The 26581-nt window shown below is 52.9% G+C and overlaps 1 protein-coding gene across 4 annotated transcripts; it reads left to right on the top strand.

Moving 5' to 3' along the window:
* Nucleotides 1-26553, top strand: frem1b (Fras1 related extracellular matrix 1b). Of its 4 annotated transcripts, XM_028399031.1 has the most exons (36): nucleotides 1-154; nucleotides 3786-4130; nucleotides 4210-4304; nucleotides 4637-4896; nucleotides 4966-5168; nucleotides 5585-5908; nucleotides 6130-6238; nucleotides 6328-6459; nucleotides 9153-9497; nucleotides 9579-9721; nucleotides 9796-9992; nucleotides 10064-10154; nucleotides 10302-10469; nucleotides 10550-10758; nucleotides 10841-10934; nucleotides 11012-11264; nucleotides 11342-11536; nucleotides 13188-13376; nucleotides 13463-13659; nucleotides 13791-14010; nucleotides 14358-14502; nucleotides 15625-15766; nucleotides 16973-17177; nucleotides 19406-19670; nucleotides 21095-21515; nucleotides 22442-22643; nucleotides 23102-23246; nucleotides 23320-23449; nucleotides 23593-23665; nucleotides 23746-23895; nucleotides 23959-24257; nucleotides 25329-25373; nucleotides 25444-25608; nucleotides 25684-25802; nucleotides 25921-26006; nucleotides 26096-26553. In XM_028399031.1, the coding sequence occupies exons 2-36, from the start codon at nucleotides 3903-3905 to the stop codon at nucleotides 26296-26298; spliced, it is 6447 nt and encodes a 2148-aa protein (XP_028254832.1). In that variant the 5' UTR covers nucleotides 1-154; nucleotides 3786-3902; the 3' UTR covers nucleotides 26299-26553. The 4 variants fall into 4 exon arrangements, with proteins under 4 accessions (XP_028254832.1, XP_028254830.1, XP_028254833.1 ...); XM_028399029.1 differs by having other exon boundaries at nucleotides 4637-5168; XM_028399030.1 differs by lacking the exon at nucleotides 1-154 and adding an exon at nucleotides 1561-2374 and having other exon boundaries at nucleotides 4637-5168.
* Nucleotides 26554-26581: the final 28 nt, after the last annotated feature.

Raw genomic sequence — 26581 nt, 5'->3', positions numbered from 1 at the left:
CTCTCTGCCAGATGTGTCGGGGTGACGGTGAGCTGTGGATGGGGTGTTGGTGACAAACACTGAGTGTGAAGCGTGTGTGTGTGTGTGTGTTGCTCTGAGCGCTTGCTGAAGGTGAGGAAGAGGAGGACGCAGACAGGAGCTGCAGCAGCTGGAGGTAGGTGGCAGCGCAGGCTTTCCTTCCTCCTGTTCTCACACTCAGACAGTCACACAGCCAGCTGTCACAGGATGTGATCAGAAACTTTGTGTACAGCAACGCACACACACACACACACAGACACACACATGCTGATCAACTGAGCACCAGCGTGAAGAAGGCAGTGTGAGTGAAGGAGGAAACTGAAACTCACACAGCAGAGGGAATAAACACACACTGACAACAGTCTGATGTATTTACAGCCAGCTCTGAGGACAGTACGGTGGCTGAGAAGGATCATTCCAAGTCAGAAAACCTTCACTTTGTTCTCTGAAATATCTGAGAGGCTGTTCATGACAGAGAACTGCATATTTATAGATATATAGAACTTTTTAAATACAAGACCTGAAATGTAGCAGAAAGTCCCAGAAACCTGTTAGCATGTTAGCACTGTCCCATCAGTGTGTGTTTTGATTCTTAGCATGTTAGCATGTTAGCTCTTCCTGTCTCCTCAGTGTGTTGAATGTTAGCATGTTAGCGCTTCCTGTCCCCTCAGTGTGTGTTGAATGTTAGCATGTTAGCTCCTCCTGTCCCCTCAGTGTGTTGAATGTTAGCATGTTAGCTCTTCCTGTCCCATCAGTGTGTTGAATGTTAGCATGTTAGCTCCTCCTGTCCCCTCAGTGTGTTGAATGTTAGCATGTTAGCTCCTCCTGTCCCCTCAGTGTGTGTTGAATGTTAGCATGTTAGCTCTTCCTGTCCCCTCAGTGTGTTGAATGTTAGCATGTTAGCTCTTCCTGTCCCCTCAGTGTGTGTTGAATGTTAGCATGTTAGCTCTTCCTGTCCCCTCAGTGTGTGTTGAATGTTAGCATGTTAGCTCTTCCTGTCCCCTCAGTGTGTGTTGAATGTTAGCATGTTAGCTCCTCCTGTCCCCTCAGTGTGTTGAATGTTAGCATGTTAGCTCCTCCTGTCCCCTCAGTGTGTGTTGAATGTTAGCATGTTAGCTCTTCCTGTCCCCTCAGTGTGTTGAATGTTAGCATGTTAGCTCTTCCTGTCCCCTCAGTGTGTGTTGAATGTTAGCATGTTAGCTCTTCCTGTCCCCTCAGTGTGTGTTGAATGTTAGCATGTTAGCTCTTCCTGTCCCCTCAGTGTGTGTTGAATGTTAGCATGTTAGCTCCTCCTGTCCCCTCAGTGTGTGTTGTTGTTGGTCAGGTCTGTGGTTAACAGGAGCTCAGCAGGTTTTTATTCTACCACACAGTGAATCCCACTGACGACTGTTTACTGTCTGAACAAAGGCTACATGCTAACAAGTGGCTACATGGGACTACAGACTATTGATTTAATGTAATAATCTAAAGGTCAATGGAGGGCTGGTTGTCCTCCACGGTTTAACAGACAGCTGCTGACTGACAGTGTGACCGTGCTGTATTTGGATCAACCAGGAGTTAATGCAGCAGTCCCTCACACAGACTCAGACGCTGTGGGGGAGGCCGGGGTCGGTTTGTCCATGTTTACAGTCTGTGGTTACAGACAGGAAGCGGAACCTGATGATGAGGATGAAGGTATTTAAAGCTGTATCAGAGACAAACATGTGAGGTCAGTCAGGGAGCTGGGAACGATAAACAGCAGTTGTGTCTTTGAGTGTTTCTGTTGAGAACAGGCGGCTCGGTCCGGGTCTGACTGCAGGCAGACCCAGACTCAATCATCATGTCTGTCTCAGCACCTCCCACAGCTGCTGGACCACTCAGCACCACACTTCCTGCAGGGACCTCAGACCTTTCCACCAGTCCACAGGCCCACTGAGACACAGAGAGACCGAGACCCACAGAGAGAGAGACAGTACCTCGGGGACACAAAGAGACAAGCCAGCTGAGACAAGGACACACAGAGACACAGAGGTGTTACAGAGGAAGAAGGGACTCTCTTCAGTGTTCTGTCATCAGCTGCAGATCAGCCAGTCACTCAAAGGATCTTTGTCATGTGACCAGCAGTCACATGATGACAGTCGGTCATGGCTGCCTTTCAAACATGTCATCTGTAGAGGATGTGTGACATGTGGAGCTGCAGACTGTGACCCAGAAGTAAATCAGACTTTGTTATAGTTTATTTGCTGTTAAAAGTTGTTAAGACCTGTGGGTGTCAGACTGGAGCAGGGGACAGTTACGCCTTTTGCGCGGGAATTGTGAGTATGAGGAGACAGAGGCGGCAAAGAACCGGAAGTCCACCGCTTTCTGCTGTGTCTTGGTGAGTTGTGCAGCTATTCCAGGCTGTTAGCCACAGTTAGCTACAGTTAGCCACAGTTAGCCTCGCTGTTAGCCACAGTTAGCCACGCTGTTAGCCACAGTTAGCCACGCCGTTAGCCACAGTTAGCTACAGTTAGCCACAGTTAGCTACAGTTAGCCACAGTTAGCCTCGCTGTTAGCCACAGTTAGCCACGCTGTTAGCCACAGTTAGCCTCGCTGTTAGCCACAGTTAGCCACGCTGTTGTTCGTGTGGGGCTGGATGGGAAAACCACGGCCGTGGCAGTGAACCGGCCTGATTCACTGTTCACTGTTATCCACCAGAAGCATTATCACATGTTGTAGCGCTGAGGTCAGATTTATTCAGGCTAAATGTTATGTTTATGTTCATGTTATTTTCTGTTGTATTGTTTGGTATTGAATGTTAATTTTGAAATGGGCTGTCTGTTCTGTTTATATACATGTATGGAGTCTACAGTAGAGCAAACGAGTTATTGAGGGTCAATGATGTGATGTCAGACCAATGACCCAAAACTCTGGGAAAAGCTAGAATGACCAGGGAGGAAGACACCGCCTCCCGACCAGGGAGGAAGACACCTCCTCTGCCTCCCGACCAGGGAGGAAGACACCTCCTCTGCCTCCCGACCAGGGAGGAAGACACCTCCTCTGCCTCCCGACCAGGGAGGAAGACACCGCCTCCCGACCAGGCACTCGTCCTGTAGCCCTGACAGCTAACACTTTTATTTATGATGCATTCAAGGACTGTCAGAGAGTTCATGGTGGCCAGCAGCTGCAGTATTGTACACTATGTTTAAACTGAAGTCACACAGGAAACACTGAGCAACAAGTCAAAGGTTGCACACACACACACACACACACACACACACACACACACTCTCTCTCTCTCTCTCTTCAGCTCCTCACTAATGAGCTGACACTCCTCCGGCTGGGTGGAGGTGAAGCTTTGATCCTGAACCCCCCTCTCCTCCTTCCACCCCTCCCCCTGTCGTTCCCAGCACCTCTGTGGGGTCACACAGATTAACCCCTTGTTTCCTGCAGTTTGGTTTGAAGTGAAGTGGAGGGTGAAAGTGTTTTCTGGCAGCAGCAGTGGGGGAAGAAGCTGGGCCAGCTGCATTCTGGGAGCTTTTTTCAGGGTTTAGAGGAGCTGTGCTGCTGGATGAGAGCAGACAGACCAGGACCTGGAGCTGAGCGGTGTGTGCTCACAGAGAAACCTCAGCCTGTTGGTGGGTCAAAGGTCAGCTGGCCTAACAGCTCAGCATTTCTGGAAGACACGGGAACAGAAGAGCTGTTTTTGTATTTTGAAACGTTTATTTGATAGTGTGGCAGGTCGGCTTCTGTCTGAGAGCCAGCTCAGCATGGACGTTTCCTAATCTGTCTGAATTTGTCTTTTTTAGACCGGAGACAAGGACACGAGGCGGTGTGGCCTGAGCACAGACTGCGAACTGTGACCTTCTGTCTCAGTCAGCTGCTCTGACTCTGAACAGAGAGCCGCGACCCGTCTGTGACCTGTCATGGCGGCCACCAGGCTGCTGCTGCTGCTGCTGCTGCTGCTGGCAGTGACGGCTGTCTGCAGCCGGACTCTGGTGCTGGTAAACTCTGGCGTGGAGGTCACCAGAGGTCATGCAGTTTACATCACAGAGAAGGAGCTGAGGATCAGCGTGGAGCCGACGGCCGATTGTAAGGTGGAGGTGGTGATGAACGAACCGATGACTCAGAGGGTGGGGAGGCTGACTCCACAGGTGAGGACGGGTCAGGTCAGGGCTGCAGCATCAGCACCGCATCACTGATAATGTCACGTTTGTTGTGTGCGGCCTTCAGGTGTTCGACTGCAGCTTCCTGCAGGACGAGGTGAAGTACGTCCACAATGGCAGCCCTCTGCTGGACGAGGACGCGGTGATGCTGAGGGTCTACAGGTCAGTCACGCTCTGAGCGCTGAGAAGATTAGCAGTCAGCTAACCTGATTCATCTTTCAGCTGTTACAGTCGCTTAGCCCTTAGCTAACTGTATGTGAGCTAACCTGGACCAAACTGTAGCAGTTAGCTAACGTGATTCAAATGACTGTACCTGCTACACAGCTAGCTGTCTGAATCAGTGTTAAAGGCCCTTTGTGAACTAAGTCCTTAGCTAGCTGACACAGGAAATGCTGGACAACCCAACCGACTACAGTTTGGCAGATCTCCACCACCATGGTAACTGTGATGGCGAATCTTCTGCTGAACGTGCCATGTGGTGTGTGTGTGTGGAGGTTCACGTCCTCAGACACGCAGGTTGAGACGGTGGTTCTGGTGGTCCGGGTGGTGGACTCGGGGTCCTCTGTGGTGGAGCTGGGCAGCACTCCTCTGGTGGTTCCTGAGTTCTACGGATTATCCAACCCCATCAATGGCTCTGTGCTGAACATCCGGACCACGCCTGACCTGGTGTGCACCGTCAGGCTGATGACCACCGACATCAGCGTCCCCGCTGTGGGTCGGCTGGTGAGGGAGGAGGAGTCCACGCAGAGGAAAGGTGCGTCAGTTTGTAGTGAACAGTGGAACATAAAACTACACAGTGTGATGTCTGTCTGTTCTCCGTCAGGTCGACAGGCGGCGGCGGCGCTCTGTCCCGGAAACAAACCCTGTCTGCACGACACCAAGGAGGTCCGCTTCCTCAAAACCAGCTGCCAGGACTTCCTGAGCTCGGACCTGAAGTACCAGCACCTCAGCCCTCCGTCCCCAGAGATCGACTACGTTCCCATCAGGGTGGAGCTGAGGCAGCGGGCCAGCAGGGCCCTGCTGGAGGTAAACTCCGTCAGTCCTGTCCTCCACACTCAGAGCGCCGGAGACGTGAGACAAGTGATGGAACAAAGTCGATAAACTGCAGAATCTGGCAGGCCGTAGTCGGATGTGGATGTTTTCCAGGAGAGATTAGCGTCTCTGTGGCTCGTTGGCAGTCAGAAGGTGACATCCCACTTCCCTGTTCTTTTCTCAGCTCGTCAAGTGGGAGGATGTGGAGCTCCTGCTGAAGCCTCCAAAAACCCTCGAATCCTTTTTGCCTCCTTGTTAGCGCGCGGCGTCTTTGTCACTTCTCACACGTCTGATTGTGCTCCTGGCCACCGCGCTGCTGCACGCGTGCAGTCACGTGTTGATTTGTTAAATGTTGTGTTAGCGTGTGTTCCAAATGAAGAAACTCACTTTATAGCTGTATCCTCTCCCAGTCTCAGGCCGTGTGGCTGCCGGTTCTGATCCACGGTGCCATGCAGAACCAGCCCCCCCGCGCTGCCTTCATGGCCTCCTTCATCCTGGAGGTGGACCAGTTCATCCTCACCCCGCTCACCACCGCCGCCCTGGATGCCAAAGACCAGGAGACCCCACAGGAGAGGCTGATCTTTAACGTGACCGCCCCGCCCGCCGAGGGCTACGTCACACACCTGGATGACCACACCAAGCCCATCCAGTCCTTCACCTGGCTGGACCTCCATGAGATGCAGGTGGCCTACCAGCCGCCCAATGGCAGCCGGTCACACCGCAGGAACTATGAGGTACTGCAGGCTCCGCGCTGAGAGGACTAGCTGTGGTCTGACGTGTTCCACGGAGTGATCTGATCCACACTGCTAAATCATTAGCAACAAGCTGCTCAACACTTCAGTCACTGAAGAAATGATTGATTAGCATTCTGTGGAGCTGAGCTTAAATCAGATCTTCATCTGTAATAATCTGGTCCGATCACACTGTAAACACATCTCTGTGTCTGTGCTGTAAGGTGGAGTTTCAGGCCGTGGACGGCTCCTACACCAGCAGCCCCCCCATCACGGTGCACATCTCCATCAGGGCGTCTGAAACCACCTCACCCAGAGTCTCCTGGAACATGGGTACGCTCGCGTCCCTGGCAGTGATAGTCACATGTTTCACCCTCCTTCCTGTCTGCTGTGATGATGTCAGAATGTCTGTGATGTCACAGGTCTGGATCTGTTGGAGGGTCAGTCCCGACCAATCACGTGGGAGCAGCTGCAGATAGTGGACAATGACAACATCAACGCCGTTTACCTGGTGGCTGTGGACGGACCTCTGCACGGGCGCCTGAGTGTCAGAGGTGAGGGGGTCAAAGGTCACCGAGCACACACACAGAGTCGCTGTGTGTTTTGTGTTAAGCAGCAAGTTTCAGTGTGTGTGCATGAAATAATAATATATAAATACTATTAAAGATAATAAATAGATAAGAATAAGATTTACTTTATTAAGTGTAGTAACAGCCTGCTGGAAATAATAACAACATAATAACAATAATGATATCAGCAACCTGTCCGACTTTATTTATTTTCTTGGTTTTGTATTCTTTTATTTCATTAGAACATGGGATTGTAAATGTACTTTTATAAGGTATTTCACAGATGTGACATATGTATGATATGGTCTCTCAGTCTGATCATTTACTGATCGGTGCGTCCAGATGTGAAACATGCTGAATGTGGGGCTCTCGCTGCTGAACGATGATTAGTTGAATGATTAATAATGTGTCCATAAACTCGGTGAGCTCCGTCGTCTGCTCGTTTCCGCCCCCGTTGGTCCATGTGCTGCGCGTCCGTCAGCGATGCTCCGTGGCGGGGGAAGCATATGTCCAGTGGCCCTGCATGTGTTTCCTAATCAGGTGTAAAATGGAGCCGGGGCCACTTCGCCAGCGGCCGCCGCTGCCTCTCTCTGTCCACGTCTGTCCCTTCCAGCCCGCCGCCTCGTGAGGCCGCCTCTCTGTCTGAGCGGGCGCAGGCCGCAGCAGATTGGAGCGACTTCTGCCATTTCATGCCGCCGTGCACAGGGAGCAGATGCACTGTCCCCAAACAGGCTTTCATGCTACCAGCTCGCAGGAGGCGCAGGGGGAGGAGGTGGCGGGCGCCCCGAGGGGTTCAGGCGGGGGGTTAACCTTTCATGGCTGCTCGCTGATTTTACATTTTTCAGAGCGCTGCTCACACTCGTTATTATTCAGACACTTGTGCCGCCATCAGACCGGGCACCACAGATGAACTGCCTCCATGTGGGCTGACCTCTGACCTCGCTGGATCCGTTTCTGTTCCTCAGCTCTCGGAGAAGATGCTGATGGTGTGTGAGTGTGTGTGAGTGTGTGAGTGTGTGAGTGTGTGTGTGAGTGTGTGAGTGTGTGTGTGTGTGTGAGTGTGTGAGTGTGTGTGAGTGTGTGAGTGTGTGAGTGTGTGAGTGTGTGCGTGAGAGTGTGTGAGTGTGTGTGAGTGTGTGAGTGTGTGTGTGTGTGAGTGTGTGTGAGTGTGTGTGTGAGAGTGTGTGAGTGTGTGTGAGTGTGTGAGTGTGTGTGAGTGTGTGTGTGTGTGAGTGTGTGTGAGTGTGTGTGAGTGTGTGTTCAGCTGCACTCAGACCGGAGGAATCCAGTCTGACCCCCCAGCCGGCAAAACCAGAGGAGGAGAAGAGGAGGCAGAGAACATGGCACCTGTGGACGTCATACATGCAGCGGTGGACACACACAGAGGACAGAGACGGTGTCTTCACCACAGCAGAGGGAACATCTCTAACATTAGTTGGCTGCTGGAACTTTTGTCCCACTGGGCAGGTCTCCTCCTCCTCCTCCTCCTCTTCCTCCTGCAGCACCTGCTCCTGCATCATTTACTTTGCTTGACAAAGTTTGGCGGTGGCGTCCACGCTGCGCGTCCTGCAGGGAGCAGCGGGTGGATCTGCGTCTCTGAGGAGCGCCGCTGACCCTCGGCGCTGCGCCTCAGTCACTGCAGGCTCGTCCAACGCCTTCAGCCAAATGGAAGGCTGCCTGTCCCACACACACACGCACACACAGACACACATGCACGCTCTCAGCCCGCCGTCCCATTTCTTCTTTATGGGCCTGTTGCCCAACGCCACCTTTGGGCCCAATTACCAAGTTGTTTCCATCACTTGGACCGGGAGCCGGTTCCCCTCGGTAAAGTTGCTAATGAGGTTCGGGCTCGCGACCGCTCGTCTCTCAATCTGTCTGCTGACCTTGCCCTTCTGTCTCTCTGGCACTCGCACGGAGACAGGAAGCCCCCTTCCTGGCGGCCGGGTGGCCACCGGGACGGACGCCATGTTTTACCCCACCGGTGTTCACAGCACAGGCCCAGCCAGCGCCGCGAAGCGCCTGCGGGCGCCAACACAAAGTTGTTATTTCCAAGTGACAGTGGGGGGAAAACTGCGAGCGTGTGGGAGAGCGTAATTGAATCAAAGTGCGAAGGTTTGGCTGGAAACCGTCCGCCGACAACAACACATGTCCACCGGTGCGCCGCCAGTCACGTGGCGCCCTGCTGTTAGCGCTAGCATGTTGTACAGCGGGAGGAAGTCCAGCCAGCAGCAGCGCGCCAACAGATGGACGCAGCCGCCATTTTACTAATGTAGGACAGCAAGTTTCTGATGTTCAGGCCAACGGGAGGACGAGCAGCCGCACAGAGACGGTTCAGCTGGAACCATCACAGACACAGAACATAAAACTGATTCATTTTCAGATTCACTGAGAACAACAGAGATTAAAACATGACGTCTAAATCACAAACAATAAAATGAAATCACAAGTTCAGCTAATAAAATGTTCTTTATGTAACATTTGATTATTGATTTATTCCAAAATCATGTATTTAACTCCTCACTGATGAATCCAAGACAAGCTGTGACGTTAAGACACAAACTCACGGGGTTAAACGGCCTCCTTCATGTTGCTGTATGATCTGTTTTGCTCCTCTGAATCGATCCTTCTGTGTTATTGATCAGATGTGATCAGCTGATCAGCGTGTGTGGTTTCAGGCGGGAAGGCATTCATGTTCCGTGTGAAGGACCTGAGGGAGGGCGTGGTCGTCTATCATCACTCTGACAGCGACTCCACCCGCGACCACATCGTCTTTCGCATTAGCGACGGCCGGCACAGCATCCGCCACAAGTTCCCCATCAACATCCTCCCAAAGGACGACTCTCCGCCCTTCCTCATCACCAACGTGGCGGTGGAGGTGCAGGAGGGTGGCGCCGTGCGGCTGGAGGAGTACATGCTGCTCGCCTCCGACCTGGACTCCAGCGATGACTACATCCTGTATCAGATGGTCACCGCTCCCCGGGCAGGGCAGCTGCTCAGGAGGAGCTCCCCCCAGGAGGCAGGTGAGTTCAGGTGGAGGTCCTCCGTCAGGCAGCTGTGTGATGTCATGGATCAGTTAATGCTCAGTGTCTGTGTCCCTGCAGGACACCCTGTGGACAGCTTCCTGCAGAGAGACCTGATCCAGGGTCAGATCTACTACCAGCACTCAGGGGAGGAGCAGTTCGAGGACTCCTTCGACTTCACGCTGTCCGACAGCCACCAGCCGCCCAACCTCTCTCAGACCTACGTGAGTCAGACACAGCAGCGGCGTGTTTGAGTTTTCGGAGCCGTCTTTGAACTCATCCTGTCCTCCCTGTGCAGACAGTGGTCATCCACGTTTTCCCGGTGAAGGACCAGCTGCCGGTGGAGGCTCCCGGCAGCACTCGCTCTCTGGCGGTGAAGGAGACGGACGTGGTTTACATCACCCAGAGCCACCTCCACTTCACAGACAGAGAGCATCCGGACTCCGACCTGACCTACGTCATCACACAGCCCTGCTTCAGCCCGCTGCATCCTGGGTAAGAAACATTCTGTGCAGCTCTGTCAGAGCCGGAGGGGAGGAGCTGATGATGCTGTGCTGCATTCACAGCCTGATGGATGCAGGCCGTCTGTTCTACACGGACAGCTCCACCGCCATGAAGAGGGACCACATGGTGCCGGTGTTGAAGTCCTTCACTCAGGTCAGCAGCAGTCCTGATGCTGGGTTGATGTTTTACTGCTCTGTTGCTATGTGAAGCTGCGGATGTAGATGGTTGCTAGGCCGTCAGATTGTGGGCGGGGCCTGTGTCTCTGTAAGGCCTGTGTCAGTATGTACCGTCTCTCTCCAGCACGCAGTGAACCACATGAAAGTGGCCTTCATGCCTCCTGTGGAGGACATTGGTCCTGACCCGCTGTTTGTCCAGTTCGTCTTCTCCGTCACCGACCATCATGGCGGCACCGCCATCGGTCTGATCTTCAACATCACCATCACCCCTGTGGACGACCAGACACCAGAGGTCAGAGGTCAAATGTCGATGAACTGTCCTGTCTCACGTCTTTGACATTTACTGACCCAGACTCTGGTTCTGCTTCTCAGGCTTTTACCAACCTGTTACGAGTGGAGGAGGGCGGCGCCGCCTTCGTGACCGAGGAGCACCTCCTGGTGCAGGATCGAGACAGCCGGGAGGGGGCGCTGAGGGTGGAGCTTCAGAGGGTGGCTCGGCACGGCCGGCTGGAACTGCAGGGCCGCACGCTGCTGCAGGGAGACGGCTTCACCCTGCCAGACCTGCGAGGACTCCGACTGAGGTCAGTGATGTCGGAGTGTTTTACATGGAGGTGTGATGTCACTGCCCACCCAGGTTGTGATGTCACCCTGTCTGTGCTGCAGGTACATTCACGATGACTCTGAGACGACCGAGGACGAAGTGGCTCTGAAGGTGACGGACGGTCTGAACTCAGCGGACGTAGTGCTGCACGTTCAGGTGAGTCTTCTGTGGTCAGGTGGTCACAGTCCTGAACCATGTCACATCATATTTCATACCGAGCTCTCCGCCCTCAGGTCCTGCCGATGAATGACGAGCCTCCCCAGCTGGGCGGGGGTCTGCGGGGTGAGCTGGCCTGTCAGGAGGGGGGGCGTGTCCAGGTAACGGTGGATTACCTGTCGGCCACAGACCAGGACAGCGACGACTCCCGGCTGACCTACATGCTGGCCCGTAGTCCGGCCCGTGGGGAGCTGCAGAGAGCCGGACTAACAGTGGACAAGTTCTCCCAGCAGGACCTGCTGCAGGGACACATGTACTACGTGCACACCGGTGAGGACGCCGCGCTGCTTTAGGGCACCTGGGAAAAACCTGCGTCCACTGAACATGACCTGCTGCTCTGGTTTCAGGTGGAGAGATCGGACCGGACCCTGTGTTTGACACCGTCACCCTCATCATCTCTGACGGGGAGGCTGGAGGGACGGATGGCTGTTGCCATGGAGACACCCCGCCCCCACCTGTCCCTCTCCATGGCACGCTTCCTGTTTACGACCTCAACATCACAGTCCTTCCTGTAAACAACAAAGTGCCCAGCGTCACTGTGGGTAAGAGCCTGAGGAGGTCAGATGACCTGTGTGAACATGTCCTTTACCCAGAATTCATAGCATGTTAGTCCCACCAAAGACCGCCAGCAGCACCATCTGATCTACTGTGTGTGTGTGTGTGTGTGTGTCTGTGTGTGTGTGGTGGGGGTGGGGGTGGGGAGTGTTGCTGTTGTTGCCAACACCTCCCGCCCGTCAATGATGACAATCCTCTTACTGCAGCGATGACACGCTGTCACCTATCAGTCCAACACACACTCTGCACAGGGAGGGGAAACACACACACACACACACACTCACACACACACTCTCCTGGGAAGCGGCATAGTTCTCACTGGAGCTGCAGCCAAGAAGAGGGATTGAGGAGCTCTGTGGTTATCAATGGAGACCAGTGAGCACTGGGACACACTGGGGATGACGTGTGTGTGTCGGTGTGTGTCTGTGTGTGTTTGTGTGTTGTCAGAAAGACAGAAGAACAGTCATCCATAGCATCCAGAGCGTTTCACTGTCACAGACTTTTAGGTCTCTTGGAGGCTGAACTCGTGCTGGAAGAGTTACGGTTAATGTTGACCTGCTAGCTTTAGCATGCTAGCATGTTTAGCCTGAATGTGACTTGTATGACGGTTGCTGTGTGTTTTTTGCTTCTTCCTGATTTCTACAAACTCTGAAAGACTAAACTAAGACTAACTAAAAGTTTGATTTTACAACGGCTCCGTCCTGTGCAGATGTGTGTTTGCCCGTTGCATTGTGGGTGATTTGTGTGTATGTTGTCATTGTATGGACCAGCTAACGAGGTTGGCACTGACATGTTTAAAGTGGAATCTGCCCATTGTCTCCGGTTATTACATGAAAACACACACAGCTGAGAGATTATCATTTCTGTGTGTGTGTGTGTGTGTGTGTGTGGACAATGAGCGTCTTTACAAAACAAAAGAGGTAGAAAGTGAATCCCACGCTCACAATAGGTGTTCTGTACTAGCTGCCTCGCTAGCTGGATTAGCGTGGCGCTACCGGCATCAGGACGAGGCTCTAATCCTGCCAGCATATCTGCTCCTTCATTCAGCACCCACACCGAGAGCCGCTGTGGGCCCAGTGTGTGTGTGTGTGTGTGTGTGTGTGTGTGTGTGTGTGTGTGTGTGTGTGTGTGTGTGTGTGTGTGTGTGTCTAATTAATTAGCAGTGATTAAAGACACAGAATGAGAGCATCACTGCAGACACACAGCTTCACCTTGTTCTGAATTTAGCAGGACACTGGTTTATCAGCAAGATCCAGGACTGTCCCTCATTAACACACACACACACACACACACTGACACACACACACACACACACAGGCTGGTTTGCTAATTAACAGAATGAATGAGGGTGGTAGATGATGGATTTATTAGCTGTGGTGGAGGAGGTGGAGGTGCAGGTGGATGTTCATTCTGTCGCTGGGTTTTAATTGTTGTGTGTAAGTTTGGGAAAAGTGAGGAGATTGTGTAACAATGTCTCTTTCGGGCTTTCTTCCTGAAATATGACGTTTGCTAGCATTAGCAGCATTAGCAGCATTAGCAGCTGTTGTCAGAGTTACCTGCCTGTTGTGGAGATGGTGGATCTAGAGGTGTGTTTCTACAGACGGAGTGCCGTCCTTGATCTGGAATGTGTTGTCACAGGTGCGTCCATGTTGGCGGTGGATGAAGGCTCCGCCTCCTGTCTTTGTGGGGGGGTCCTGGGAGCTTCAGACCCTGACAGCCCCCCTGAGCAGCTGACCTTTCACCTGGAAACACCTCCTCTCCACGGCTTCCTGGAGAACACGCTGCCGGCACCAGGCTCCGAGAAGAGCAACGCAGGAGTCCGAGTCGGTGTGTGTGTGCGTGTGTGCGTGTGTGTCGGTGTGTGTGTGCGTGTGTGTGTGTATCTCTCTGACCTGCACTTTATCCTTTCCCAGAATCCTTCAGCCTTGTCCACCTGACCTCTGGCTTCATCAACTACGTCCAATCAGAGCACAGAGGGGCGGAGCCGACTGTGGACCAGCTGACCATCAGTGTGAGTGACGGGCTGCATCACTCCGCCCCCGTCCCCTTCTACATAATCATCAATCCGATCAATGACGAGACGCCTTCGCTGCTCCTCGCCAACTTCAGTGTACGTATGCATCAGGAACACGTCCTTCCTGCTGTGCTCTGATTGGTCGGTTGAGGCTGTGTGTAGGTGGCCCTGCAGCCTGCGGGGGGAGTCGGTGTAGCTGTGCAGTGACTCCTGCTGTGCTCCTGCAGGTGAAGGAGGGCGGGACGAGGGAGCTGACCCCCTCCTTACTGGACGGCTTTGACCTGGACGCCCCCGCTGACCTCCTCACCTTCACAGTGAAGCAACCGCCGGCTCACGGCCGCCTCGCCATCTTCAGCTCTGAGATGAGCCACTACAAGGAGATGGAGGCTGATCTCCTGCGGAGGAGCCTCCCCGTCACCTCCTTCACCCTGCAGGAGCTCCGACAAGGTGAGATGGAGACCAGCATTTTTGACCATGGTGGAAATATTTTATTATTTATTCTGGCAGCAGGTTCTGCTTCCTGTCACGTGATCAGTCCGTGTGTTCTCATTGGCCACTGCTCCTCGGCAGACCTTTGGGTTCTTACTGACCCCTCAGACTGAATGAAGAATATTCTCAGGTTTTTATTCATGATGCATTCAAGGACCGGGTTCGTCCTGGTTTTGGAGTTCCTGGCTGAGATGATGTCTTACTGATGTTTCTCACATCTTTTCTGCCCCCCCCCTCTCTCTCCTCCCTCTCCTCCCTCCTCCTCCCTCTCCTCCCCCCTCCTCCCCTTCCTCCCCCCTCTGCAGGCATGAAGATCGTGTACATGCACGATGACACAGAAACCCTGAAGGACGCCGTGGCTCTGCGGCTGACAGATGGCGTCCACACAGTCGAGGGGACGGCTCAGGTCACCGTGCTGCCGGTCAACGACGAGAAACCACGGCTGCTGAAGTACACACACACGCACACACACTCACACACACACTCCCTGGTAAAGACTCAGGGCGATGCTGTGGAGGTGACTCGGTGTTGTAGCTGGATGTTAGAAGTTTATTAACAGCTAATAATTCTCTTTATTTATCAGTTATTAATCATGAAGCCATAAAAATCTGTAAAGATTATAATCTCACCTCCAAACGATCCACACACCGCAAACGGTGTGTGGATTATTTTAATGTCTTTAACTGGTGAGACCTCATGCTCTTATTCTGAAATCTGTGCATGATGAGGTTCTCTCACTTGATGAATGGGATTATCGTATTAATAATCCCACCCATGTGTCTGAATGTTTCAGATTATTATTACTATAGTTCAGTCAGTAGGCCTGATGATCTGATCAAGACACACACATAATATTTTCATCTCATAACCCCCCCCCGCCGCGGCGCAGCCTGCGTGGGTGCCTTGGCACGGGTCGAGCTGGTCCTGTAAAGGCCGCCCAGGCAGAAGTAACGCGGAGACTTGGCAGCTGCCGCCTGCGTGTTGTTGCGTTTCCTCCAGGACGGACGTGGCGGCTTCGCTCCTGCATGGATTTTAGTTCCAAGTGAAGAAGCAGCCAGACGGTTCCTGATGTTCAACCTCCCCCACCCCAAAAACACCAACACCACCCACACCTCCACCGCCCCGGCAGACCAGCAGGCTCTCACACAAACGTCTCCGTCATGTGAAGGGTTTCTTCCATGCGTGTCCTTTGTGTCCTCCTGTGAAAGTGTCCATGTTGAAACCTGAGGACGGATCCGGGTCATCAGTCTCTGCTGCCGGGTTTAGAAACCCTAACCCTGTCCTGTCTGCAGCACACACAGCACAAACTGTTCTGGCCTCTGCTGACTGAATTTGGGCCTGATGCTGGACCTGGTCCTGGACTAGTTTGAGGTTTATGTTTTAATCCTGGATTAGAGCTCATGACTGGGCTCAGTTTGGGGCATGTTGTTTCAGACTCCGCTGAGGGAAGCAGCTCAGTTCAGGCCTAACTGGTCTGAGTTCTGGCCCCAGGCCTGGTTCTGGGACTCTGGTCATTAAAGAATGAATGTTGGACCATCAGTCTGACGCTCAGAGTTTGGTTCACTGTTTCAGGAACGTCGGACTGCAGGTGAACTCAGGTGAGCGCAGGGTGATCTCCAGCATCACTCTGGAGGCTGAGGACTTGGACACGCCCCCTGACCAGGTGTACTACTTCCTGAATGCTGGACCACGATTTGGAACCCTGCAGCTCAAGGTGAGAGCACAGCTGAGTGTGTCTGTCTGTGTGTGTGTCTGTGTGTGTCTCTGTGTGTCTCTGTCTGTGTGTCTCTGTGTGTGTCTCTGTCTGTGTGTGTGTCTGTCTGTCTCTGTCTGTGTGTGTCTCTGTGTGTCTGTGTGTCTGTGTGTCTCTGTGTGTCTCTGTCTGTGTGTGTCTGTCTGTGTGTGTCTCTGTGTGTCTCTGTGTGTGTCTGTGTGTCTCTGTGTGTGTCTGTGTGTCTCTGTCCGTGGGTGTCTGTGTGTGTCTGTGTCTCAGTCTGTGTGTCTCTGTGTGTGTCTCTGTCTGTGTGTCTCTGTCTGTGTGTGTCTGTGTGTGTCTGTCTGTGTGTGTGTCTGTGTGTGTCTCTGTGTCTCTCTGTGTCTCTGTGTGTCTGTGTGTGTGTCTGTGTGTCTCTGTCTGTGTGTCTCTGTGTGTGTCTCTGTCTGTGTGTGTGTCTGTCTGTCTCTGTCTGTGTGTGTCTCTGTGTGTCTGTGTGTCTGTGTGTCTCTGTGTGTCTCTGTCTGTGTGTGTCTGTCTGTGTGTGTCTCTGTGTGTCTCTGTGTGTGTCTGTGTGTCTCTGTGTGTGTCTGTGTGTCTCTGTCCGTGGGTGTCTGTGTGTGTCTGTGTCTCAGTCTGTGTGTCTCTGTGTGTGTCTCTGTCTGTGTGTCTCTGTCTGTGTGTGTCTGTGTGTGTCTGTCTGTGTGTGTCTCAGTCTGTGTGTGTCTGTCTGTCTGTGTGTGTCTGTCTGTGTGTGTCTCTGTGTGTCTGTGTGTCTCTGTGTGTCTCTGTGTGTCTCTGTCTGTGTGTGTCTGTCTGTGTGTGTCTGTCTGTGTGTCTGTGTGTGTCTCAGTCTGTGTGTCTCTGTGTGTCTCTGTGTGTCTCTGTCTGTGTGTGTCTGTCTGTGTGTGTCTCTGTGTGTCTCTGTGTGTCTGTCTGTCTGTGTGTCTCTGTGTGTCTCTGTGTGTCTCTGTGTGTCTGTGTGTCTCTGTGTGTGTCTGTGTGTCTCTGTGTGTGTCTGTGTCTCAGTCTGTGTGTCTCTGTCTGTGTGTGTCTCTGTCTGTGTGTGTCTCAGTCTGTGTGTGTGTCTGTCTCTGTCTGTGTGTGTCTGTCTGTGTGTCTCTGTGTGTCTCTGTGTGTCTCTGTGTGTCTCTGTGTGTCTCTGTGTGTGTCTGTGTGTCTGATGTCCTTGTGTCCCTCCTGCAGACTGGGTCGGTGTGGGTGGGGCTCTCGGCCGGTCAGAACTTCACTCAGGAGGACGTGGAGATGAACCGGCTGTGGTACAATCACGAAGCTGCCTCCAACGCCGCCGGGTTCAAAGGTCATGACATCTTCCGCTTCACCCTCAGTGACCTGGCTAACGAGTCTCCCACTCAGAGCTTCTTTGTCTCCGTCCACTCAGTGCAGAAAGGTCAGAACCTCCTGAACTGAACTGATGTTCTGTGGCTGTACAGCCTGGCTCGCTCCTCAGGATAAAATCTAATCCAGGGGTCTCTAACTCAACTTACCCTGGGGGGCACTGGGGGTAGAGGCTGGGTGAGGCTGGGTGAGGCTGGGTGAGGCTGGGTGAGGCTGGGCCGCATTAAAAAAAGGGTTTCAAATATTCCAAAAAAGTACAACTGGTCCAATCGTCTCAATCTTTATCAATAACAGGTCAGAATAGGTTTTAATTATCGATTAATTCATTCATCGTTAGTTGAATGACCTTATCGATCGATTAAGGATTCATTGATAAGCAGCGATTCTCCCTCAGTTTCAGACTAAAAGCTAAACATTGTTTACTTTCACTTATTTCAGCGAATACGTGTGTGTGAGAAAAATGTGCGGCCGCACTAACACTACACTGTGATGTCAAGTGTCTCTCAGTGTGTCTCTCTGTGTCTCTCAGTGTGTTTCTCAGTGTGTCTCTCAGTGTCTCAGTGTGTCTCAGTGTGTCTCAGTGTGTCTCAGTGTCTCTCAGTGTGTCTCTGTGTGTCTCTGTGTGTCTCAGTGTCTCTCAGTGTCTCTCAGTGTGTTTCTCAGTGTGTCTCTCAGTGTCTCAGTGTGTCTCAGTGTCTCTCAGTGTCTCTCAGTGTGTCTCAGTGTGTCTCAGTGTGTCTCAGTGTCTCTCAGTGTCTCTCAGAATCAGAATCAGAATCATGTTTATTGCCATGTAAGTGAAGGGGGTTCACATTACTAGGAATTTGCCTTAGTGATTGGTGCATACAAAGAACATATGACAATTAACATGCAATAAGATAAAAACTAAGATAAAATTAAGTAAATAAACTACAGTAAGGCTAAATTTACATGACAGACATGGCATAACAGACATACAATGAACAGAACATAAAATACTGTGCAGATGAAATGGTAAACATAGACCCTTATATGATCGAATGGAACAGTGTAATAATGTAATAATGTAACAGGTACCACATGGGTCGGTGAGGTGGTACTCGTGTGCAAGTAGTGCAAGATGGAGTAAACTGCAAATAGTCGTCATTGTGCAGTGACTATACTAAAGTGACCTTCTGAAGACAGTGCAGAGCAGTGCATTAATTACAGTTTAACAGTCCAACAGCAGAGGGGAAGAAGCTGTTCTTGTGGCGTGAGGTTCTGGTCCGAATGGACCGTAACCTCCTGCCTGAGGGGAGTGGCTCAAAGAGTCCGTGTCCAGGGTGAGAAGGGTCAGCTGTGATCCGACCTGCACGCCTCAGAGTCCTGGAGACGTGCAGGTCCTCGATAGATGGCAGGCTGCAGCCGATCACCTTCTCAGCAGAGCGCACAACACGCTGCAGTCTGTGCCTGTCCCTGGCAGTGGCCCCAGCGTACCACACTGTGATGGAGGAGGTGAGGATGGACTCAATGATGGCCGTGTAGAACTGAACCATCATCCTGGCTGGCACCTTGAGTTTCCTCAGCTGCCGCAGGAAGTACATCCTCTGCTGGGCCTTTTTGATGAGGGAGCTGATGGTGAGCTCCCACTTGAGGTCCTGGGTGATGGTGGTACCCAGGAAGCGGAAAGAGTCCACTGTGGAGATGGAGTCTGTCTCTCAGTGTGTCTCAGTGTGTCTCACAGTGTGTCTCTCAGTGTCTCTCAGTGTCTCTCAGTGTGTCTCTCAGTGTCTCTCAGTGTGTCTCAGTGTGTCTCTCAGTGTCTCTCAGTGTCTCAGTGTCTCACTCCTTGAACCTGCTGAGTAAGCAGAGACACATTCTGCCTGTTTTGGGTTAAATCCAGATCAGCAGTGAGACTCAGACTGTCAGGTCCATCTGACTTAAAAACGATGACAACAATAAGTAACACACACACTCTCTCTCTCTCTGTGTCTCGGCGGCCCGGTGCCGTCCCCCTGGCCAGTCGTGGTTCATACATTATTGAGTGCCGCCTTCCTGCCAGCTTTACCAGTCGGGTGAACACAGAGCTGAGGGGGCCTCGGTCCTTCTGGCTCCGGGCCCTCTGATCCTGGAGGAGCCGAGGTGACAAACGTCCGGCCTCCTCAGCCGCTGAATAATTAACGAGCGGAGCAGCTGTGGACGGGCGTGGGCTCGTCTCCTCTGGGTGCTGCCGCTCCAACAAAGATCCTGAAATGTTTTTTCTTCTTCTTTTCTGAACTTCAGTCCAAGTTGCAGAGTCTTAAAGACTTTCTCCGTCTGCAGGGGACATCGTGCTGCTGAGCCGGGCCGTGCGCCTGAGTGAGGGCCAGCGCATCGTCCTGAACACCGACATCCTGCTGGCCTCGGACTCTGCGAGTCGACCGGAGGAGCTGGTCTACGCGGTGACGGTCCCGCCTCGACACGGCCTCGTCCACGGCGTCCATCAGCCCGGAGTCCCGCTGCTCAACTTCACACAGCTACACGTGGCCGCACACCGAGTGTGCTACACCCATGACAACAGCCACGACGCCGAGGCCGACTCCTTCAGGTGAGAGGCTGAGGCCTTCTATGTTACCCTGTGACCAGTCAGCACAGAGCCAGCGCTGCTCAGAGGCCCTGCAGCAGGAGGTACAGGGGGACAGTGCTGTAGTCTGACCTGCCGGTGGCGGTGTCATCTCTGACCCTGCAGCACCTGGACGTCACCTGTACTGCAGAACAGCACTTTTCTTTCATACTGGCAACAACTGGTGATGAGGAGGAGACTCATCATCAGCCCTGGCCCAGAGGAAGACTAAAACATGACACGAAAACACACAAACAAACAAACTCAAATGAAATGAAGGGCGCTCCGTGCGGCGGACTGGTCCAGGCTGAGGCTGCTGGGCTGTTCAGAATGATGCACACACCAGGAGAAGAAGTGGCACATTATGGGCCTGCGCTCTGTGAGGGGAGGTTATTTCTGTCGGCGCCGCTCCCCCCAAAAACACTATCACACTCAACATTTGGCCGACGAAAGACAAACTGGGCACAGAGACGAGAGAAAAGAGGCTCAGCGTCAGGAGACGAGAGCCTTTCTCTGCCGCTCTGTGTTTATCTGCTTTTCCAGCCAATTTGGCAGCAGCAGGGTTCAGAGGGGGAGGAGGGGGAGGAGGGGGAGGAGGATGAGCACAGACCCCGGGTTTGTCACCCAGACCTCGGTTGTCCTGACTGGCTGGCTATCTGGCTCCGCAAGACCCATCAGATCACGGCCAAGACTGAGACAGATGTCCAGCCAATCAGAGGGAGACCATCAGATATCAGCTGTTTCTCTGTTTACAGTGACAACATGGCTGCCCCCAGCTCAGCTGATTAACACAGATTCATGATGAGCTCACACAGGTGAGGAGGCTGCTCGCTCAAGGCTCCGCCTCCCCGCGCTCTGTGAGGACTAGACCATCAGGTCCTTCAGGATGGAGCCTGTCCTCTGAGGGCCCAGTCTGTCCCAGGACACCAAGGGAACCCTGTGGGGCTCCATCAGGACAGGAAGTGTCCCTCTAATCCCAGTCACATGACCAGGCTGACTCGGTGTGTGTCACCATCTGATCACACTCGAGCTGCGCTCTCCTGCGTTGTGTTGCCGTGACAGCGGATGATGAATGGGCATTATTAGGAGAATAACAACAGCGCTGGCAGCGCCGGAGCGCGGCCGCAGACGCCCGTCCCTGGGCCAACATGGACGACACTGCAGCCAGATGTTACACCTGGACCCTGTGTGTGTGTGTGTGTGTGTGGAGGCCCGGGGCAGTTTGTCAGCTGCAGGGCTGAGAGGCAGATTGTGTTGGCACAGAGCAGAGAGGACAAAACACACACACACACACACACGCTCGGTTTCAGGTCCACTGCACTGTCAGTCATCACCGTGTTTCTGTTGTGGGGACATAAATCCGGTCCTCATTAGTCAGTCCTGCTTTTCATTTGTTTTTGTCTCCACAGTTTTGTTGTGTCCAACGGTGACTCGTCACGCAGCGGCGTCCTCCACTTCAGCATTGAGCGAGGCGACCGCATCCCGCCGACCCTCAGCCGGAACACGGGGCTCCGTCTACAGGACGGCTCCACGGCGACCATCACTGCCGACCAGTTACAGCTCACCGACCCAGACACCGCCATCGCCAACCTGAGCTACATCATCACCCAGCCCCCTCTTTATGGTAAGCTGCTGCTGAGGGGAGCCCTGCTGTCCTCGCCGCCGCGGTTCTCCCAAACGGACGTGGATGAATTGAACCTGGTTTACCGGCACAACCCCGGCAGCCCGGCAGAGAGTGACAAGTTCTACTTCCTGCCGAGTGACGGGCATAACCAGGGGTACCTGGAGTCTGGACAGCTGAGGGGGGAGCCTGCTGTCTTCAACATACAGGTGAGACACACACACACACACAGACACACACACACACAGACACACAGACACACACACCACACACACACAGACACACACACCACACAGACACACACACACACACACACAGACACACACACACACACACACACCACACACACACACACCACACACACACACACACACACACACACACACACACCAGCCTGCAGTGTCCCACAGGCTCAGGACAGTTGTGTTGGCCACCTGGCTGTGGCTGTATGTGTGTGTCTGTGTGTGTGTGTGTGTGTGTCTGATTGTTTGTGTGTGTGTGTCTGATTGTTTGTGTGTGTGTGTGTGTCTGATTGTGTGTGTGTGTGTGTGTGTGTGTGTGTGTGTCAGTGTGTGTGTCTGATTGTGTGTGTGTGTGTGTGTGTGTGTGTGTGTCTGATTGTGTGTGTGTGTCTGATTGTGTCTGATTGTGTGTGTGTGTCTGATTGTGTGTGTGTGTCTGATTGTGTCTGATTGTGTGTGTGTGTCTGATTGTGTCTGATTGTGTGTGTGTGTCTGATTGTGTGTGTGATTCTGCAGCTTCATGAGAACAGAAACAGGCTCTCAGTTTTTAAACCTGCAGGACGAGAGATCAGCCTGTTAGATGGGACAGCAGTGACACCCAGTGGCAGCTTCATGGCACTGCAGCTGTTTCCTGTTTCCGATGCTCCATGCAGATTTCTTTCTTGTTAATAATTAAGAAAACAAAAAACATCATGTTGCAAGTAAGAGATGAGAGAGAGTTTATAGAACTAGTTGAATTGAATGATTATTAATGTGTGTGGATGTTACAGACATACTGAGAGCAGGAAGTGGGGACAGAGTCTACCTTCAAAATAAAAGTCTTACAGACGGTCACAGGCGTAAACACAGCTCTGCTCCTTCCTGTGTCCATCCACCATGTCTGCTGTGTTCAGGTGGAGCGGGTTGACCGGACACCTCCCAGTCTGACCACCATGCAGAGCCCCAGCACGGTGGTGGATCTGGGCAGCGGGCGTTACGGGATCTTCATCACCAACAAGCACCTGCAAGCCTCTGACCCCGACAGCCCCACCGAGGAGCTGGAGTTCTCCATCAGCCGGCCGCCGCACTTCGGATACCTGGAGAACACTGGCACAGGTAGGCGCCGCTCAGAGACTCAGTGCCAGGCTTCCACTTCCTGTGTGAGGTGCTCCACTTTCTGTTCAGACTCAGACAACCTGTCTTAAAGCGAGGCAACATCCAACATGTGTTTAACCACAGAGTAACAACTGAAAGAAAGAAAAGATCTGAGCAGTGAGGTCTGCAGGCCTGAAGGAGAACTGCCCTCTGCCTTCCTGACCCCCCTGAGTCTCTGAGAGAACTCCAGTCTGACTCCCATCATGCAGCAGGTCTTAACATGGACCCAGGCTGTGTGTCTGTCGTGGACAGTTCAGCGTCCTCAGCAGGTGTTTCTTCTGTTGATCAGATGACGATGGAGTTCATATCAGACCTGGGCTTACAGTCAGGACTCAGTGATCCGCTTCTGGTGTGACTCACTTTCACTCAAATCGATTTAAATGATTATCTGTGATGTGACCCCCCCCCCTCTCCTGTAGGAGCCTACATCAGCGGTCGGTTCACGCAGCGGGATGTGGATCAGCGCTCCGTGCTCTTCGTTGTCCCGGCGGACATGGAGGTGACGTCAGACAGTTTCCGGTTCCGCCTCAGCGACCCGGCAGGAAACGCGGCGCTGCCACGAGAGTGGGTTTGTTTTCACGGGGCAGTGAGTCAGTGTGTGTTTGTGTGTACTGAAACCTGACGGTGTCGCCTGCAGACTGGAGCTGTCCTGGTCTCGGGTGGAGCTGTCGGCAACCTGCTACAGAACCTGCGAGACGGCCGGGATGCTGCAGATCCAGATCCAGCGCAGTGGGAGGAGCATCGACCCGGCATACGTGTCCATCCAGGTGACACCTCCTGATCCGCCTCCTCACTGGTGCTGAGGCTCCGATCATGGCCGCCTCCAGGCGCTCACTAGTACTCAAACATAAGCTACCAGGCCTACACTGCCAGGAAGGTTCTGATTGGTTCTGACATTCCGTTTGTGCAGGTGGAGGAAGAATCGGCCAAACTCGGCAGAGACTTCACTCACAGCGCTGCCGGCCTCCTCCAGTTTGACCCAGGTCTGACAGCCGGTTGGAGATCCAGTGTTTGTGTCAGCAGGGTCTGGTTTTGATGGTTCTGGTCCTGCTCCCTGATTCAGGTGTGACTGTAAAAACCTGGAATGTTTACCTGATTGACGACGGCCTGGAGGAGAACCACGAGACCTTCACTGTCACCCTGAAAAACCCCCAAAATGCCGTTCTGGGACAGAGGACCTCCGCCAGCGTGGAGATCATCGACCCCAGACAAGGTGACCAAATCAATGTTTATAACAAAGAACCTCCTGACAACATTAAACCTGGTTCTGTCTCAGGGAGGTGTGACCCGGATGACCTGAAGGTGGAGGACAACCAGCCAGCTCCTCCTCAGCTCCCTGCTCCTCCCCAGGTGGAGGAGGACCCGGTCACTGACATTGAGGCGGAGCTCCTGTGGGAGAATCAGCCTCAGCCTCCGAGAGGAGACGTCCCCAACCGCCAGCTCTACCTGGACTACAGAGACGGGGAGCCGCAGGACCAGGCCTCCCCCAGCTACAGACACATCAGCCCCCACAGCCAGCTGCTGCCAACGACACACGCTGCAAGAACTGGACCCGGACTCAGAGGAGGGCCGCAGGTGAGAGCAGCACGGGGAGGGGCCTCATTCACAAACACGGTCGTTTGACGCACAAATCTGGATTCATCAATATGTTCTTATCCGAATGTGTTCTTACTCTGCGAACTGTGTCAGACCATGTGTTGATGAGGAAAGCTGGACTGACTTAGAACATCGAACACATGCAGAGCAAGATGTTTAATGAACATTTCTTTAAAGCATTAAAAAAACTCATGGGCCAAATGTATTATACTGTGAAACGGACACACCTTCACATCATTGTGACCATGGAAATATTCAATGACAACAGCAGTCCCAGTTTATGAAGGAATGTATGAGAGTGAAGAGGTGGACCTCCACCAGCCCGCTTCTTTTCTTCTCGTCTATAATGCTTGTTTTTTATGTCCGACCACTTTTTTTTATCACCTGGGCCACGTGTGGCCTCGGTTGTTGCGGCCCCACGCCTTTTTTTTTCCCTGGGGAGACGAGCTTCCACCTCGGACACATTTTTTTTAGTTTCTGTGGCTTTAAAGTTCTTCTGTTTTTAACAAACGCTGGATCGTGTGGATGAAACACTCATACGATTCATTCTGTCCCGAGAGCTTCCTTCATTCATGAATTAATAAGCAGGCGGCTTCCTTAAATGGAGAAATGAGGGCGTGGTTGTATGCTAATCACTACCTGCGGGCACGCGCCTGTCAAAGTAGAACGATTCTGATTCACACACATACGCAGATGGTGAATAAAACTGGCCGGTGTGTAGGTTTCATGGTGATTTTGTGTACGTACTTGTTTTGTGCAGATTAAGAACATTTCCACGCACATTAGTGAGAGCAGCACAGTGAGAGCAGCACAGTGAGAGCAGCACAGCACAGTGAGAGCAGCACAGCACAGTGAGAGCAGCACAGCACAGTGAGAGCAGCACAGCACAGTGAGAGCAGCACAGTACAGTGAGAGCAGCACAGTACAGTGAGAGCAGCACAGCACAGTGAGAGCAGCACAGCACAGTGAGAGCAGCACAGTGAGAGCCGATTTATTTAATTGTGCGTCCACAGTGTGTTTCTGGACCGTAAAGTGTGTGTTGATGTTCAGGTCTGTGTGTCAGGAGAGAGGAGGACTGAGGAGAAGGTTTGGACGGTAAGAGATGCACTGAAAACAAGCACACACACATGCACACACAGACTGGGCTGATGTCTCCTCCCTGTAGTTCCACAGTCTGACTCCTCTGCGGCTGGAGGAGCTGCAGCCCAGCGATGCCGGCTGGAGACCGCAGGCTCACGGTCACCTCCTGCAGGAGGAGCTCCCAGACGTAGACCTTCCTCACATGGATCGCCCAGAATCCGGACACCAGCCGGAGCTCCGCCAGCGCAAGGTCCAGAGCCTGGATAGGAGTGTTTGTCTGTGAAATGTTGTTGTTGTGAACCCGATTGTGTGTTTGTGTGTTCAGATGGGACAGTTGCTCAGCAGCTCCTGCGCTAACGGCTGGACTCACTACAAGAGGCGCTGCTACATCGTCAGCTCGTCTGTGGCCAGCTGGGGCAGCGCTGACAGGACCTGTTCACTGCTGTGAGTAACACCGTCTGTGACCAATCAGAACCAGCAGTCCACCACTGTCTGCTCAGGAGTCACAGGGCGCCTGTGTGTGTCTGAGTGTGTAATGTCTGTTGTCATCACACTGTGGCAGGTTTAACAGCAGTCTGACCAGCGTGCACTCCAGAAGAGACATGAGCTGGCTCTGGAGGTTTGCAGGGAGGAAGCCATTTTGGATCGGTGGGTGGCTTCTTCGCTGCTTGTTTGGTGGCTGTTGTGTTGCAGTGTGTGTGTGTGTGTGTGAGCTCACTCCTCTGCTTGTCCCTCAGGTCTGTCTGGGGGCCCAAGTCAGTGGACATGGGCTGATGGTCAGCCATTTTCCTTCTCCAGGCTAAGAGGGGCACCATCGGGCCACAGTGAGTCCGACCTGGACTCGGACTGTGTGTTAGTGGAAAGTCCCAGAAACTGGATCTCCACGAGCTGCTCGGCTGAAACTCAGCATGCATTCATCTGCTCATCGCCGTCTCACTGAGACACATTCACATCCTGTACATTAGATCCACATGTGATAATAAACAGCAGTGGGAGGGGTCAGAACAGCTGACAGGAAGTTTGGAGCTAGCATGAAGCGTTAGCTGTGTGTAGTCAGTCCAATGGGTTTTTATGGGCGAACCAGGAAGCAGTGCTGTGCTGCTTCTGTTTCATGTTAATATTGGACTAAAAAAAAAAACAGTTTTTCAAATATGAATTTTGAGGATTTTCTTTCTCTGCAGAACTAGTAACCAACCGAATGACCAAACCTGAGCCAGCGTTTT

This window comes from Parambassis ranga, unplaced genomic scaffold (genome assembly GCF_900634625.1).
Source record: "Parambassis ranga unplaced genomic scaffold, fParRan2.1 scaffold_84_arrow_ctg1, whole genome shotgun sequence".
NCBI classification, from domain to species: domain Eukaryota; kingdom Metazoa; phylum Chordata; class Actinopteri; family Ambassidae; genus Parambassis; species Parambassis ranga.
The sequence above is the reverse complement of the archived record's forward strand: the minus strand, read 5'-3'. Positions and strand labels throughout refer to the sequence as shown.